The sequence below is a fragment of the Sorghum bicolor genome, chromosome 9, assembly GCF_000003195.3.
Source record: "Sorghum bicolor cultivar BTx623 chromosome 9, Sorghum_bicolor_NCBIv3, whole genome shotgun sequence".
NCBI classification, from domain to species: domain Eukaryota; kingdom Viridiplantae; phylum Streptophyta; class Magnoliopsida; order Poales; family Poaceae; genus Sorghum; species Sorghum bicolor.
In genome coordinates, this window is record NC_012878.2 from 53314762 (window position 1) to 53329782 (window position 15021).

Sequence of the window (15021 nt, forward strand, 5' to 3'; positions counted from 1 at the left end):
AAAATGATAAAACGATTTTTTTCAAATTAAAAACGAATCAAATAATAATCCAAGCAAAGCCTGAGAGGCTGTAAAGAGTATCAAAGGACGCTCGGTTCCTTCCGGCGCGCGCTGGCCGTTCGATCGACGGCCGACGGGGCGCGCACTTGAGCGGCGGGGCGCTGTCCTGTCTCTCTACCCGTGGAACGTGGCGACCACTTCCAACGGGCCACTCGCCGCCGCTGTGCTCGCGTCACCGCGCGCCGCCGCCCGCCCCGCTCTTCCCCCCTCTTCTCCCGGGACAAGCGATCTCTCCTCTCCTCCTCTTCTCCTTCCCCGGGGGCGAGTGATTTTTTTTTCCTCTGTTGCAATGAAGAGTTCTCCATGGGCGGGGGCCCGCCGTCCTGCCGTCGTGCAGCTCCTCCTCTTCCTCGCCCACCTCGTCGGCCGCGGCGGCGCTGCCGGGGGAGGCAGCAAGGGCAGCTCGGTGTACCCGGCGGCCGTCGTCTACCCGCATCACTCCCGCCAGATCTCCTGGAAACCCAGGTAGGCAACCAACCCCCCATCACCGTTCCATCGCTCGGTGGTTCTGCGTCCCGTATGCCATCTCGATTTCATCGAAAACAAATGAGATGTCTGAGTCTGACTGGCGATCCATGGTGCTTGCACGGCGCAGGGTGTTCCTGTACCAGCACTTCCTCAGCGACGACGAGGCCAACCACCTCATCTCCCTCGTCAGTGCCGCTCTACCGCCCCCAATCCCACACACACAACGCTTGTCTTTGCTTCTCGGTTATGCCTGGGCTCGACTGAATTTTCCGGATTTGCTCGTTTTCATCTCTTCAGGCGAGAGCAGAGCTCAAGAGGTCGGCGGTCGCTGATAATATGTCCGGCAAGAGCACACTTAGCGACGTCCGCACCAGCTCCGGCACCTTTCTCAGGAAGGGCCAGGTTAGGCCCTTCTTACTTTCGTTGTTTGGTTAGACTGCCTCTGCTAAACAAAACCCTTTACCTGGGCTGGCATAGAAATCGTATGTGCAAACATTGTTTTATAAAGGAGATGTGCCAATATGCCATAGATATTATACAATGGAACTGCATCATCCCCAACAAGAGGCATCTCACTAGTTCGAGCATCGCAGATTACCCTTGGGAAGTTGGAATGCCTACTTTTTCAGTGAATGTATTTGTCTGTTGCTCATGCTGACTAGCGGATATAGCTGCTTTGTGTTCAAAGCAGGCTACAGCCCAGTTTAGCCTTTTGGCCGTGGTGAGTACTTGAATCCATTTTATCAGTGTACAAGATACTGCTCAAAAGGCCAGGGGCAAGCAGAAACTAGAAAATAATGTTGTGATTGAATGAATGAGAATCGGGGATTCTGAAATATTATATAAAGCTTTCCGATACTGCCATTTAGCCCTATGGCCCATATTTCAGAATTCTGATTGCTGGTGCTGCTACATTGAATCAGAGTTTCCCCTCCCTTTAGGATTACGAGTTCATACCTCAGTGTTTATTTGTGTTTCATCGTATAGGAAGGGAAGAAAATAGTCTTTTGATCAATCTGGTCTATTAGTGAATGCTGAGCATTTCCTTGGCATGCATATTAGAGTGAAATATGGGATTTGACTGTATCTTTATGGGAATTTTTCATGTTTCCTTCCAGCTAAATAGAAGGGTGGGAGCGATCTGCTACTGATAAACATTTGTATTTTCTTACATCTCGTGACTAATCGTACCTAGTGTCTGAGAGTGCAGTACAGCCGGCTGTTGAGGCATTTCTCTTGTTCGCATGGTTCTTACTTGAACAATGCTGCTCAAATTTGTAGGATCCAATTGTTGAGGGTATAGAGGACAAAATTGCTGCATGGACATTCCTTCCAAAAGGTTGTGGTTCTCATTGAGGCATCAACATTGTAATTCTATATTCTTGCATTTTGGAGGCACAAAAATCCTAATACTAGTGCTTGGCAGATTATGCTTACCATTGTTTTTTCTTTTGTTGAATTATATCTAGTGCTTGACAAGTTACATGATAAGAATACTAGCTCACAGTTTTCAGAACTCTTTGTTAAGAGCCATGACCATGCATGTATTAGAATCATGCCTTTAATATAGTAGTAGTCTCTAGAAATTCATGTCACACTCTCTTTCTCTGACACTTGTGCACACAATCTTATGTCAATCAGTTGGCTGTATGCTTATATCAGTTGGGGAGTCAAATCTAGTATGTCACAACCTAAAGAAGCCAGACATGTCCCTTAGGCCTTAGTGCTGAGCTGTATGACCTAATTTTGAGGATTAGCTTATCCAAGATTTTTCTAGCGTCTGTTCAAATGTTGGTTCATTGAAATTCTGCTTTGATAATAGGGTGATTGTTTTGACACATTTTGTTGTTATCCTTCTGTTTACACCTTCCTATTTCATGTATAGATTGGACCTGCCTGAACAATGAAAAATTATATTGATTTTTTTTTTCTTATGGGTGTTATATTCTAATCAGAGAATGGTGAAGATATCCAAGTCCTAAGATATAAACATGGGGAGAAGTATGAACCGCACTATGATTACTTCACTGACAATGTTAACACTATTCGTGGTGGTCATCGCTATGCTACTGTTCTTTTGTACTTAACTGATGTAGCAGAAGGAGGGGAAACAGTTTTCCCCTTGGCTGAGGTAAATTGTCTTCTATTTTCAGTGATGTTAGTGTTTAAGAAGATGGTAGAGAGTGGTTAAGAATTTCTTTTGCTTTTCTGGCTACATGCGTCTATCATGTCCATTTCCTATTTTCTCATATTAAATAATGATCTGCGTGAATTGTCAAAAGGAGGTCGATGATGCTAAAGATGCAACCTTCTCAGAATGTGCTCAGAAAGGCATTGCAGGTATTGCATTTTATCCAGAGTGTCTCTTGGTACTCCTTTGTTTTCCCCTTTGTATGCCACATCTGACATATTTCTCAATTGACCTGAAACTCCTTCCTCAGTGAAACCACGAAAAGGAGATGCCCTCCTTTTCTTCAACCTTAAGCCAGATGGCACCACCGATCCAGTGAGCCTCCATGGTGGTTGTGCAGTCATAAGGGGCGAGAAATGGTCAGCTACGAAGTGGATCCGTGTGGCCTCGTTCGATAAGGTCCATTACCCACAAGGCAACTGCACCGACGAGAACGAGAGCTGCTCGAAATGGGCGGCCCTAGGGGAGTGCATAAAGAACCCAGAGTACATGGTGGGAACCACAGCATTGCCCGGTTACTGTCGAAGGAGCTGCAATGTGTGCTAGGGTCAGGATGTGAGAGGACAACTGGCGTGTTGGAACCATTGATCTTGACACAGGAACAGGTTACACCAAGTTGTTTCGCAAGGGTTTGGCCTGGATTCTGCTGGTTTTGTTGCTCCTTGCTCCTGATTAGATATTGGGTTTTTTGGTTTCCCCTAGCGGTTTTGAGCGGTAACCAGGCAGGAGCTTGGAAGAGTACTCTTTGCTACTGCATACCACTTGTATCCATAATCCGTAGTCTGTTCTAGGTCTCCTGTGTCCCACATAAAAGAAATATGCGATAGGTCATGCTGGATGGAGATGCATTTAGAACAAGCCCAGCGTTTTATTTATTGATTTTTTAGATTGCTTGGTTCTGCTAGCTCATAATCTGTACCAGAATCTTGGAAGATCTTGATTCGTTGTCATCTTTAACCTTTCTCGATATATGGTAGTATGCAATTGGTATCCCAGCGAACTGATGAGGAACTGTGATATACTGATGGCTAGAGCCAAAGTCAAGCCCGTTCTCTTTTATTTTTAGTCGTACTTTTTTTTGTCAGTCAGTAGTGTTTTTCTCTTATAATAAATTAGCTAAATTAGCTAATAGTAATTTCAGCCTTAAAATTTTAGACCAGGCCTCGCGGCCAGCGAACAGACGCCAAGCACAATAGCATTGCCACTGAGCTACTTTGGTGGTGCGGCCAGCGACGAGCTAGAAAGTGCTGGTGGCATCACTTGTTCTTGGAGACGAGGTGGTTTTCATCTTGAATTCTGCGTCACTTTGTTCTGAGCAATCCTGTATTACCAATTTGCAATTTTCTTTCCCTGACCGAAGACGCGCAAACGAAATGATTATGACCAAACGGACAGAAAAGTGTTTTTTTTTCTCCCGTTCAGGATGGTTAATGGTCAGACCAGCAGGCGTTGGCAGGCACTGAACTGCCTTGGTTCAAGGGACGGAATTCAAATGAATGGCCAGAAGTTCTGGCACAAAATAAAAAGATATAATATAGTATGTGTTAGATATACACTTCTTCCGTCCTTAATTATCTGTCATTCAAAAAACAAATTTAACTAAATATATATTAAAAAATATTATTACTTAAAGTATATAATTAGTATAGTTAGAACATAGAGGTTCAGAACATGTTATTGACCACGTGGATCTCGTGAAAAGAAAATGAATAATCGTGGACGGCAGCACTTTTAAGTTCTCATGTCGAAGTTTGGGCTTTGTTTACTTCCACTTAAAAACCTAAAATTTTTCAAGATTCTCTGTCACAATCGAATCTTTAGACGTATGCATGAGTATTAAATATAGATAAAAAAACTAATTGCACAGTTTGATCAGAATTGACGAGACGAATCGTTTGAGCTTAGTTAGTCTATGATTGGATAATAATTACCATAAACACGCGAAATTTTTCGCTTTACGAACTTGATCAACCGAGCCACGGCTGGTCTGCATTCTACGCGTTCGGACTTTGGGGCATAGGTCATGGACTCATGGAGTGCGGTGAAGACGGCATATCATCAGTTTTTTTATCTTCTTTCTTTTTTCTGAAAGTCTCCGAAAACCTCACTCGGGCATGGCGATTGCTGAACCTGACTCCATCAATGGAGGCGTTAGCGTGCCTGCCTGAGCCATCTGGCATTCTGGGCATCTCATGAATTCTACTCTTCCTTTTCCCCACCCAACCGGGGCCTTGTTTACTTCCATCCCAAAATGCAAAAATTTTCAAACTGTCACATCGAATTTTTAGACGCATGCATGAAGTATTAAATATAAACAAAAATAAAAAATAATTACATAGTTTGATCGAAATGTACGAGTCAAATTTTTTGAGCCTATTTAGTCCATGGTTGAATAATAATTACCACAAATAAATGAAAATACTATAATTTTGTGAAATAATTACCACAAATAAACGAAAGTGCCCACAAGCTCGGCCCCAACCGAATCCTGGCCACACCTGCACAAAATCTGGCCACAACTGCCTCGCCTGGCGATCGCAGCGGAACTGCCGGAAAGACTCTGGCCTTTTTAGAACAAAAATCCAAAACTTTACGGATTCTTCGTCACATCGAATTTTGCGACACATGCATAGGGTATTAAATATAGATAAAAATAAACACTAATTACACAGTTTGTCTGTAAATCGCGAGACGAATCTTTTAAGGCTAGTTACTTCATGATTGGACAATGTTTGTTAAATAAAAACGAAAGTGCTACAGTGTCAAAATCCAAAAAGATTTTGCATCTGGAGTTCGTAAAATTTTTTGTTTTTGGGTATTGTAGCATTTTGTTTTTATTTGACAAACATTGTCCAATCACAGAATAATAACTAGACTCAAAAGATTCATCTCACAAATTACAAGTAAACTGTGTAGTTAGTTTTTATTTTTATCTATATTTAATGCTCCATACATGTGATCAAAGATTCGATTTAACGAAGAATTTTGAAAATTTTTACGAACTAAAGAAAGGCCTAAACAAGCCCTCTGCCGCCGAGGCGCCGAGCTGTGGCGTCACATGGCCATGCATGGGAGCGCCGCCCATCAAAGCGGCGGTTGGGGAATTCAATTCATCAGTGGGCCGGCCGGGACGATCAACGCAACGGACTGACGTGCTCGTTTCGTTCATCAATGCAGGCGAGGCGAGAGGCGACGACACCGCTGCAGTGTGCGCTGGCCCTCACGTCGGCGGCGTTGCTCGATCTACATGCTATTGCCGCCGCTGGAACTTGTGAAGATATGCGTACGTACTCGTACCCAATCACATGAAAGGCATGAATGGAAGGTACAGTGTACGTGCGCGCGTGAACATGATCACTCAACTGATGTAGCGAGGGAATCCGGCCAAATCCAGGGAGTTACGTATATAATGTCACGTACATTACACATGAATGGGGCCGACCAGTAATATATCTCATCTCAGCTGGCAAAGAAATTAATTAACAAGGCTAAAGCCCATCCCACGGCCGGTATACGTACGGAGTACAACAGAAGATCGAGCGGCAGCATAGAATACAAGTATAGAACATACTCGCAGAGTAGGAGTAATAAACAACATATACGAATGTCCAGGTGGGAAATAATGTTGAGACCAAAGGGAAAAATCATAGATCTAGAGCAGTATCCCGCTGACGGCGGCGGCGGCGGCCAGCGGCAGCATGGCGAGGGTCACGAGGTGGCTGCTGACGGCGGAGGAGCGCCGCGCCGCGGTGCTGGTCGAGGACGGCGGCGAGGCCACCGGCGATGTTCCTGCAGAATAATGCACATGCATGTATTAGGATATAGGATTTAGTTTATGCTGGTCATTAAATACGTGACAAGTACATGAGCCTAGCTAACAACGAACTGTATGGCGCGTCAAACCTACTATAGCATTGTTTGTAGCAAATATCGTCCAACTAACTAAAGTCAAAAGATTCGTCTCGTGATTTACAGGCAAACTGTGTAATTAATTTTATTTTCGTCTATATTTAATGTTTTATGCATGTGCCACAAAATTCGATGTGACGAAAAATCTTGAAAACTTTTTGGTTTTTAAGGTAAACTAAACAAGGCTCAAGTTGTAGGAGTACATTTAGCTAGCTAGGATGGAGCATTCCAATTCATATTTTTCATCTCCTGCTAAAATTCTCTACTACTACCAGCATGCATTTACTCCTGCACAGCACTTTAACAACCACACGAAATGATGATTAGTACTACCTGGGAACTGTGGGCCCTCCCCGGAGGGAGAGATGCCTGACATGGGCGAGGGCGACCCCGACATAGGCGCTGCAGCTGGGCCCACGCGGACGTCATACCCCAAGGCTGTAATTTTGCATCAGTAGTATAACCCACGATTAGCCCGCGAATTTACAAGTTTTACAACACGTTATGACTGCAGAGTGCAGAGTGACGATCTCAGCTGGCTAGTAGTATCGACGAAGGAAGTTACTACTCACCTGTGCAGGTGGAGACGGGCGGGGTGGCGACGCGGCAGATCCCGGGGAGCGCGAGCGCGCGGGCGTAGTCGACGGCGATGCCGTACGAGTCGGCGGCGCCGGAGAGGAGCTCGCAGAGGCAGATCGGGTTGGAGTCCACGAGGCCCGCCAGCTCCGGGCAGCACGGCGTGTCGGGCCGACGCGCCGTGCTCCCCTTGGTCACGTACGTCAGGCAGTCCGACATGTTGAGCAGCGAGTTCATGCACGCCGAGTCCATCCCGCCGCCCGCCGTTGGCGACGGCGACGGCGACGGCTGCTGCGCGATCGCCGGCGACGGCAGCAGTAGCGACGCCGCCGCCAACGCCACAAGCAGCGCTGCCACAGCCCACGACCGCCGCGTCGCCATCGCCATTGCGTGGATGTACCTGCTAGCTAGCTAGCTAGGCCAGCAGGCTTGGGAGATGGCGGTCGGACAGCACACGCGACGCGCGCGCGCGCGGCTTGTTCGAGCTCGAGCGGTGGTGCGCAGGGGATGGGGGTGAATGGATCAATAAATTCGGAGGTGGCCTGTCCGAGCGGTAAGCCGTGGTTTATATAGACAAGGCCAAGGCAGCAGCCGTACGTGTAGCGTAGCGGTGCACGCCGGGCGGGCGCGCGCTCCGTGTGTATGCGTGCCACGGTGCCCGGCCGTCCCGATGGATCCGACGGCCACAACCACAACTGGATCGGAGCTGCGGCCAGCAAGAGCCGTGTGCTCGGCTGCTGCTCGCCCGCCCGCCGGACGACGAGAGGTGCGCGGGCGGCTGTGATTCTACAGCGATGTGCTAGCTTAGGTTGCGCCCAGATCGAGAGCGGAATTAATTGGGTCGGTTAGTTTCTCGGTGGCGCGTACTACCGGCCGCGTGTATTGCGGCGGTGCTGTACGTGTCGGGCCCCTGGTCGTCTAGTACACTCCGTAGTCCCGTTCAGATTTCTCGATCGACGCCGGGCGACGCCGGCCTCTGTTTCAGCTCGTGGCTGGCACTCTGGCAGGTAGGCGCCAGGGTGTGTGTGCGCCGAATGCCATTGCCGATCGATGACGTACGTACTCCATCGTGCGTGCGGGGCCACTCCGCCATTAGTGACGGTCTGACGGGAGCTGCAGCTGCCTGCTGATCTTAATCCGCCGGCCGCGCGTTTGCGGTGCGGGGGACGGACGGTGCCGCACGGCACCTACGCCTGCTGGAAGTGCGAGGGGATAGAGATAGAGACCGGCACGGCGGCATGGCGCGGACTGCGTGCGTGTGATCCGCTCACACGTACCGTCGTCGTCGTCGTCGTTACGGGCGCCCGCGCGCACTCGTCTTCCTAAACACAACAGGAGGCAGGCTGACGTAACAACATTGCATCGTCTCGAGGTCATCGCCTAACCGGCGGCGGCCGGGCGGCGACGCCGGAAGGTGCGCGCCACGGTTTATGGGCAGAAAGCGCCCTGCTGCATCTGCATGCTCCAGCTTCCTCTTTGCGCTTGTGCTATCAGCGCAGTGCCGGAAGCAACGGGGACGGACATTTATTCACGTCGCGTGAAACCCTGTCTCCATACCTGAGAGGAAGGCGTGAAGACCGCTCGTAGGTCCGTGTACTCCGTAGCATCGATCGTGTTTGGTTCACCCTTTCTTGCCCCCCGTTGTTATCGACATTACTTCGACCGTTTGGTTTGGTTAACCTTCACTAGGCGATAAGCCCTTAATTTAGGATGCAAACATAGTCGAGGTAAGGAGAGGTTAGAGAGACCTTATTGAGTCATTTCAATGCGCCATCACATCATCGATGTTGCTAGGAAACTAAACCCTAGATTAAACAAGAAATCAGGGGCCAACAAACAAAACTAAAATCGTGACAGGGTTGGGTCCTCACTTCTCGTGCTACCATGAGGTTGCCGGTAGAGAGGAGGGAGATTGAGGCGGCGGCGGTGAGTTGACTAGCGGCTACTGTTGTGGGAACCCTATGTTGCTAAACATTTACATTAGACCTTGTTTAGTTTCAAAAAATTTTAAAAAATCGATGTAGCACTTTCGTTTGTATTTGACAAATATTTTCCAATCATAGACTAACTAGGCTCAAAAGATTCGTCTCGTCAATTCCGACCAAACTATACAATTAGTTTTTATTTTCGTCTATATTTAATACTAGTAAATATGTCCATGCGTTGCTACGGGTTAATATTATATTTTTAATTGTTTTTATTTAATTATATTGTGTATTTTTTTGCTAGGGCTTAATGTATTTTTTTAATATGTTTCAGCTTTAGCCTTTAATTTTTATTTATTGAAGAATAAATAATTGACATAACAGCTTTTAATTTATTTTGCTCTTTGTAGTATGAATTATTTTTTAATTTTCAATTTTTCTTTTATATTTTTTTTAATTTTAAAATCTATGCAGGAAATTACATCTTTTTCTTTTATCGCTACTAATATTTCTTGTTAATAAATATCCAATTTTTCATTTTTTTTTTCTTAATGATTTTTTTAGAATTTGATTAAAATGTTAAACTATATTGTTTGGATTGGAAGGAAATTTTAACGAAAAAAATAACTAAGTTTTTAAAACACAACTAACCTAAGGATATTCATTGAATTTATGCACTTATTAGGCATCCATCCAAGAGCCCAATACTTGCATGCACGCACAGCCCAAACACATTGTCCCACAGCCCAAATTCACGCACCCAGCACAAGAGGAGAAGTGGATAAGAAAGACACGCATCTGACCTGTGTTTCGTCGACCCGCCGGCGGCAGGAAGCTTGCGCTTTGCGCAATCGCCGCCCCTCCCCTCCCCTCCCAGCACGCCGCAAGCTCTAGCAGTCCAAATCCCACTCAGACCATCGCTCTTGAGCGTGTAGTATCACATCCGTTTTCTCTCTTGCTACCATTGTGCTCCATCGCTTGGCCATCGCCATCGCGACGTTGGCAGCTGGGAACGCAGTCACTCCTCTCTCCGCAACTCGCCATCCTTGTCGATCTGGGAGACGGCCTCCAAACAGGGCCATCTATCTCTCCCTCGCTCTTTCCCCTCCGATTCGACCGATGTGGGCTGCGGCTGGCGCGATACGGCCCCCCTCTTCCCGGTCCCCTATGTCGTAAGCGGGCAATCAGAATCCCAATCCCCCGCACGCCAGCGCGCCGGTGTCGTCTTCTCCACCATGAACTCCATCGAGCCCTTCAACCGGTGAGCCCCGACCCTACTCCATTCTCGAAACCCTAGCCGCAGCCATTTCTGACCTTGGCGACCTCCTTTGGTCCTCCCCAACCCTAACCTGTCGCCTTCTGCTCCGTTCGTCAGATTCTCGTTGTCTCAGACGGCAGGTGCACGAGCCGCCCCTTGGAGGAGATGACGCGACCCCTGGGGGAGTAGGCGGCTACGCGGCTCCGGCAAACCTGATTGGCGGTGCAGGTGCATCAGATTGACGGTGTGGGCGCCCCTGGCCACGCGCGTGAGGGAGACGATGTCATGGGCACCGTGGCTAGCGAGCGCAGACGCGGCGGCGCGGGTGCCCCAGACTGCCTGGAGACGCGACCCTCTCTGATGCCTCTTTGATTCTTCCTCTTATTTCGTCCATTCTTTCTCTGATTTTGTCTTCAATCAATTTGTGTATGGATGGAGAAAGGAATTCTTTTTTGTTTATTGCTGTGGAGGTCGACAGAGGAAACATCAAGTTTGTTCAATTGATGATTTTATAAGTTGGCTTTCTAGAGTTAGTCTAATATGAGTTTGGATTTGGATCCGTGGGGCGGTTTTGATTCAGTCTCGGTTTAGTCCCTTGCACTTTACTTGCAGATTTAAAAAATCTTTGGAATATAGATTTGGGAGGGATTGGGCATGGTTGGTGGCCTTTATTTGGTACACATGATTTTTATGTATGTGATTTTGTTTTGGACTTATCTGATCTGATATCTGGATCTGGTTTTGTGCATTGCTGGGTACAGGTCTTATCGTGTGCATGTCGGATTTGATTTTGGGAAGGAGATCCGGTGTTTAGTATGTTTCAACTCTGCACCGAGGCCGTGTTGGACTTTGCCATCCATACCAAAACGGACTGGAGATTGGCAGAAAAAAAAAGGCAGACTGAAATTTTGGCTCTTTATAGATAGGTATAGACTACATGCATGTGTCTAAAGATTCGATGTGACGGGAAATCTGAAAAATTTTGTAAAATTTTTTGAAAACTAAACAAGGCCTTAGCTAGGAGGATCCTCCCAAATAATATGGTAGCTCCAAGTCACCAACAACACAAGTTAGAAGTCAAATAGGATATCTATCGATATCTATGTTGGCGCCAGAAGATCTTGATTGATATCATTTGTTAAAAGAAAAATAAGAAAGAAAGAAACACAATTTTAACGAGACATGAAAGCACTAGCTATTTAATCAGTAGTAATGCTTGTGTGAGGACGTCCGTCCATGACTCCACGTCCGGACGCGACTCCCCAGGTGCGGCTCCAAACAAAATAATTTAATCGACGGATGGCCTCCCACTACTCCTGCCGCACACACTAGTACGTCGTTCTCGCTTCTTCCTTCCCATTTATTTTTCTGCTCTCGCTTCTCATCCCACCCGGACGCGGCCATGGCTGTATCTCTGGTCGGCGGTGGCGTTCCTTCTCCACCCCAGCGACCAACTCTTCCACCCTGTTCTCCACCTCCGCGAGCCCAGTGGCCTCCGCCCTCACCCTGCACGGCTGATTCTCTCCCCTACCCAGTGACGCTCTTCGTCGATCCCGGCGTCCTCACCCACCAGGACCGCGGATCTGGTGGCATTCTCCCTCACCCCGGCGAGATCTACGGAGCACGAGCGAGATCCATGGAGGTGGCCGAGCCCCCCACCCCGGTGGCCATGGTGCTGCCCGCCCCCATCCCTCACCGTCGCCGCCGAACCAAGGCAGTGCCGTTAGTGGTGGTGGTGGTGGCGCTGGCGCGTGCGCTCGCTGCTGGCTCCTACCCCGTAGGTTGGAATCAACCAGCCTAGTTGTCTCCCCTATGTTGCAAACGTATGTTTCAGACGTTTTAGAGGTATGTTGTAATTTTTTCATATGGATGTTGCAAAAATAGATCGTGGGATGTTGCACATGTCATGTGTTGCAAACGTTTGTCCAAACTGTTTCATTTGTTTTCCAAACATGTTGCAAACGTTTCGAGCTGGATACTGCATGGTGTTTTCTGAAGTGTTTCATAAGCATGTTTTGAGTGTTTCATAAGCATGTTTTGAGTGTTTCAGCTGTTTCATGTTATTTGCAAATGTTTCATCTAGATGTTTCAGAAATATATCTAGTGTTGCAGATACTGTGTTTTAGATGCATGTTTTATATGTTTCATCTATGTATAGACGTATGTTGCAAATGTTGTATCCGAATGTTTCAAAAGTAGATCGGGTGTTGCATTGTGTCTCCGCTTTTCTCCTTCCTCGCCAACTGTTTCATTTGTTTTCCAAATATGTTGCAAACGTTTCGAGCTGGATACTGCATGGTGTTTTCTGAAGTGTTTTATAAGCATGTTTTGAGTGTTTCATAAGCATGTTTTGAGTGTTTCAGCTGTTTCATGCTAATATTTGCAAATGTTTCATCTAGATGTTTCAGAAATATATCTAGTGTTGCAGATACTGTGTTCTAGATGCATGTTTTATATGTTTCATCTATGTTTAGACGTATGTTGCAAATGTTGTATCCGAATGTTTCAAAAGTAGATCGGGTGTTGCATTGTGTCTCTGCTTTTCTCCTTCCTCGCCTTCTGTCTCTTTCTCCTCCTTTTGGCACTGACTGGGCATCTGTCATCTCCTTCCTTTGGATGCTGGCTTAGCCACCTGCCGCAGCTGCTAGTCATGTGCATGCGCGTGAGCAGCGGAGGCGGTGCAAGCGAGGACTCCTCGGGGTGCAGTCGGGGCAGTACGACTGGGTCCAAACGGTGTGGACCCATGTGGGCGGGTGTGGGATGCAGGGGGGAAGATGTAAGTGGTGCGGGCCCATGTGGACGGGTGCGGGATGCAGGCACGCGGAGGAAGATTAAGCGGTGCGGGTCCATGTAGGCGGACGCAGGATGTAGATGCAGGCGCGTGGGGAAAGATGTAGTGCAGACCTAGCGTCCGGATACGTACGTCCGTCCGGACGTCCGGGCGCTAGCAAAACCGCTATTTAATCTCCATTACGTTAGATCATATGTTAATTTCATGGCGGTACAGTCCCCCCGCATCCTATATACTACTAAAAAGCCTCAAAGGAAATCGTCCATCCGGCCAATAGCTCGCCCGCATACGTCGATCCCCCTGCATGCTCCACGCCAAGGAGAGAGAAGAAGAACAGTCAAGTCATGCCTGCAAGCTACTTTGAGGCTAGCCTAGGCACAGAGAAATATGACAGTTTTAGGGTCTTGTTTAGTTCTAAAAAAATTATAAAAAACAACATTGTAACACTTTTATTTTTATTTGATAAATATTGTCTAATCATGAGGTAATCTCACGATTTACAGACAAACTGTGTAATTAGTTTTATTTTCATCTATATTTAATGCTCCATGCATATGTCGTAAGATCCGATGTAACGGAGAATCTTGAAAAGTTTTGAGGTTTTTGGATGAACTAAACAAGACCTAGGTGAGAGAGGCCTTGTTTCCTTCTATTTTTTTATAAAATAGACACGGTAATATTTTTGTTTGTATTTAAGAAATATTATTCAATCATATACTAACTAGACTTAAAAGATTTGTATCATAAATTATATGTAATTGTGCAATTATTATTTTTATTTATATTTAATGTTCCATATATATACCGTAAGATTCGATGTAACAGGAACTCTAAAAAAAATTTGCAAATCTTTTTAAAACTAAACAAGACCACAAATGTGAGATAGCTGCAAGGACATGGTAGCCTATGAAGTGGGCGGCAATGTCATGCAGGCTATGCATGCCGGTCAGCATGTGCCTAGGCTAGGCCATCGCTAGGGACTAGGAAGTGGAGTGGATAGTGCATGTAGGCAGTGAAAATGGGACTAATAAAATCAAGTGTGCTCGTTGTCACCTCAGTTCTATTTTTAAAAAAATAGATATTGTAGTATTTTTATTTGTATTTGATAAATATTGTCTAATTATAGATTAACTAGGCTAAAAAGATTTGTCTCGCAAATTATAGGTAAACTTTGTAATTAGTTTTTATTTTTGTCTATATTTAATGATTCGCGCATGCGTCTAAAGATACAGTAGCTATGACCTACTAACGTGTTATTGATGTTTTAGTTTCGCAATCAAATTTAGAGTTATATTTTCGTTATCTACCTTTCTTGAAGATTTATATAATATGGTTGGTATCAATATTGTAAAACACTCTGATACATATTATTGTGGTATTTAGTGTTTCCGTTGCAACGCACGGGCACTTAGCTAGTAGTCATCAAAATAACCTCCAATGGTTGCACCTATCATTCTAAAGCATCACATGTGTGATCAGCTATGGTCTCTCAAATCAGTAAATCACTAACCACTATTTACAGAGATAATGTTACAGCCAGGTTATATAGCGATATCAAAGTTTAAAAAGTAATGAATAATGAAGTATAAAACTGGAGTCACTTCAAATGTACTAGAACCGAAGCCCGGTTCACGAACCAAAGCGCTGCCGTGATGCCTCGTGGTCACGAGCCACCACCGCGGAGCGGGCAGAGGCCGGACATTCGTCAGCCAAGTCTGTGAGGCACAGTAATCCGATGACATAACACAATCCTCTTGGTGCTCGAAATCAATCAACGAATCAGAACAGCTAGAGATGAGAATTCAGCGTGCAGCAATACAGCCACCAAACGGACAGCCAGACA

At 46.3% G+C, this 15021-nt stretch overlaps 2 protein-coding genes across 2 annotated transcripts; one reads left to right on the forward strand and one right to left on the reverse strand.

Moving 5' to 3' along the window:
• On the forward strand, positions 111-3709 carry LOC8077026 (probable prolyl 4-hydroxylase 4). Its single transcript, XM_002439940.2, has 7 exons — positions 111-525; positions 656-713; positions 826-930; positions 1810-1867; positions 2484-2659; positions 2811-2868; positions 2970-3709. The coding sequence occupies exons 1-7, from the start codon at positions 350-352 to the stop codon at positions 3263-3265; spliced, it is 927 nt and encodes a 308-aa protein (XP_002439985.1). The 5' UTR covers positions 111-349; the 3' UTR covers positions 3266-3709.
• Positions 6088-7754, reverse strand: LOC8077027 (non-specific lipid transfer protein GPI-anchored 2). Its single transcript, XM_002441243.2, has 3 exons — positions 7201-7754; positions 6962-7066; positions 6088-6508 (listed from the first exon to the last, which is right to left on the reverse strand). The coding sequence occupies exons 1-3, from the start codon at positions 7589-7591 to the stop codon at positions 6372-6374; spliced, it is 633 nt and encodes a 210-aa protein (XP_002441288.1). The 5' UTR covers positions 7592-7754; the 3' UTR covers positions 6088-6371.